The sequence below is a fragment of the Aptenodytes forsteri genome, unplaced genomic scaffold, assembly GCF_000699145.1.
Source record: "Aptenodytes forsteri isolate BGI_AS27 unplaced genomic scaffold, ASM69914v1 Scaffold47, whole genome shotgun sequence".
Lineage (NCBI taxonomy): Eukaryota > Metazoa > Chordata > Aves > Sphenisciformes > Spheniscidae > Aptenodytes > Aptenodytes forsteri.
Window position 1 is genome coordinate 2,358,862 of NW_008794731.1, and position 2,904 is coordinate 2,361,765.

The 2,904-nt window shown below is 50.1% G+C and overlaps 1 protein-coding gene across 1 annotated transcript in view; it reads left to right on the forward strand.

Moving 5' to 3' along the window:
- The window catches only part of HRH3 (histamine receptor H3), a 27,655-nt gene extending 25,610 nt beyond the window's left edge, over positions 1-2,045 (forward strand). Inside the window, exons 3-4 of the mRNA XM_009273953.1 lie at positions 51-257; positions 1,179-2,045. Coding sequence (XP_009272228.1) covers positions 51-257; positions 1,179-2,045 — 1,074 coding nt within the window. The remainder of the gene's footprint in view (positions 1-50; positions 258-1,178) is intronic.
- The last annotated feature ends 859 nt before the right edge of the window (positions 2,046-2,904 follow it).

Consider the following 2,904-nt stretch of genomic DNA (forward strand, 5'->3'; position numbering starts at 1 on the left):
GCCCGCGCCCCGCGGCCCCCCGGGGGGGGGGCGGGGCAGCCACCGCACAGACTCCCGCATCTCAATGCCAACGGACCCCTCTGGTTGCAGGTGCTTTCTGCATTCCCTTGTACGTGCCCTATGTGCTGACGGGGAGATGGATCTTCGGGAGAAGCCTCTGCAAACTCTGGCTGGTAGTTGATTACCTGCTCTGCACCTCTTCGGTCTTCAACATCGTACTGATTAGCTACGACAGATTCCTCTCGGTGACAAGAGCGGTGAGTCCTGTCATGGCAGCTGAGAGGGGAATAACTCTCCTCCCGCTTTAGTCTCCAGATTCTCTGCAATAATTAAAAGCTCTTTGAATCCTCCGGAAATTATGAATCTTTCAGCCTGGTGATGGAAAGCAATAATTATCCAGAAATACATAATTCAGCTGTGGTTTCAGATTAGTATTTCTGGCGTAATTAAATCATTTAAGGTTCAGACCCCATTGTGCAGGTGCTCCCTTCTCAGATGGCAGGATAGTAGCGTACAAGTGAGTCAGTGAGGTAAGCAGACCTATTACTAACTTGCAGGGGCTTCTTATTTCCAGGACAAACAAGTGGATTGCAGTCAGACTCCCAGCTTCTCCCTGTCTACCAAGGCAGTAGGCTGCAGTACCAGCTTCAGCAGGGCACTGCCCTCAGGTCTCTGGGTACGCGGCGAGATGAAAATGCTCAGCCTTTTGTAGGAGGTAATGAGCAACTTGCAGGCAGATCAGATCCATTGCTGTTTGCTTGTTCCCCGACTCCAAATACACCATGGATTAGCTACAAGGCTCAGAGAGAGGCAGAGCTAGATGCCTGCCTAGCCCAGGAGTTTGATGCATGCCTCTCCGCGGGAGCTGCGGAGAGTAGCTGGGGACAACTCAGGCAAGTGGTGGGGTGCAGCAGACTGCCGGGCTCCAACCAAGTCAGTACATTTCCACTAAGCAGAAGCCACATCTGTTTTTGGAGCTGCAAGATGAGCGTTCCAAGTCTTCCCTGCAGGAGTGTGATTTATCTAGCAATTGTTCCTGTTGCCTATGGCATATGAATTTGTTACACTGCTGGGATATTGCCTAGCAACTTTACCAGGAACACTAACAGTTCATTTGTGAAGGGCCTCAACCAGTTGGGGTGTGTGGCCGTACTTAAGAAAAGGTTTCCCCGTTGCAGGTCGCTTACAGAGCCCAGCAAGGCAACATCAAGCGAGCGGTGCTGAAGATGGTGATGGTATGGGTATTAGCGTTCCTGCTTTACGGACCTGCCATTATCAGCTGGGAGTATATATCAGGCCGGAGTATCATACCCGCTGGGGAATGCTACGCTGAATTTTTCTACAACTGGTATTTTCTGATGACAGCCTCTATGCTGGAGTTTTTCACCCCTTTCATCAGTGTAATGTTTTTCAACCTGAGCATTTACCTGAACATACAGAAGCGTACCAAAATACGCCTGGATATTTTCCACGAAGCGCACAACCAGTCCTTCACTGACGAGATGGAGATGAGCCCAGAAGCAAAGCTTGCTTCGAAATGCTGTAAGCAGAAGGATTCAGCTGAAACCCTCGGCAAAGCTCAAGCAGCAGCCTCCACTGCCAGCCCGGGTGCGAAAGACCTGCTGTCAACAAGCTCTGAGCGCGTCGGGAAACCTAAGTGTTGTAACAAAAAGAGCTGTAAAAATTCAGCATCCACTCTATCCTTAGAGAGACGGATGAAGATAGTGTCCCAGAGCATGACTCAACGCTTCAGGCTCTCTAGAGACAAGAAAGTGGCCAAATCACTGGCAATCATTGTGGGCATTTTTGGGATTTGCTGGGCACCGTACACTCTCCTGATGATCATCCGCGCTGGCTGCCACGGCCACTGCATCTCTGACTACTGGTACGAGATTTCCTTTTGGCTGCTGTGGATCAACTCGGCTGTCAACCCTGTCCTGTACCCTCTCTGCCACTACAGCTTCAGAAGAGCTTTTATTAAACTCCTCTGTCCCAAGAAGCTAAAGATTCAACCTCAGGATCCCCTTCAGAACTGCTGGAAGTGAAGCAGGCGGATGAGAAGAGCCTTGGTTTAATACACCTGTGTTATGGAAAAGTCCTGTATCTTCCTTCCTTGGAAGAACCCGGGAGCCCTGGTCTGGGGTATGTGAGGAAGGCAGCAGCGAGACCACTATTCGTTTATTCTAGCCCATCAACAACAAAACGACGCAGAATAGAAGGGTAAGGTTTTAACATAACCACAGGCAGCGAAATCTGTGTCCTCCACTTGCAGGTGCCACAGAAGAGCTCTGCTGCCACCTAGTCAGCCAGAGCAGCACCAGCATTTTGTTAAAATAAAAATAAAAACTGAAAGAAATAAAAGCTAACAAAAACAAATATCTAACCTAAAACCACTGGACTAAACTACAGTTTACCGGCTTGCAGACCTGAGTTTTCCCATGAACGGGAGGGTTCTTTCCTTACATCTAAGATATGTGACAATACAGAAAGAAAAGAATAAACTTCAGAAGGAAAACACCTCGTTTGTCATTACTGCTACAGCAGCTACAGCCTTAATCTAGATTGCCACTGCATGTGGTGCAATAGATGTCCCTTCTCCTACCCAAGAAGGGACAAATCTCTGCCCTAAGAAGTCTGCAGCCAGACTCAGATGTGCCAACCATCCTGAAGCACCCTGTTGGCATTCCCTCATCCCTTCAAAACTGATCCGATTTCCTCTGCGTCCAGCCACACACTGACCAACGCTCCCACAGCACATGGGAGCACTTCCCTCCTGCCCGGAGCTGTGCAGCAGGAGCAAGCCCAGTCCCTGGCCCTGCAGGACGTGGGAGCCCTGGCAGACCCGAAGAAGAGGGCTGCTGTGCCTACGTGAAAGGTGCCGGCAGGGTATCGGCTTCTCCGCAG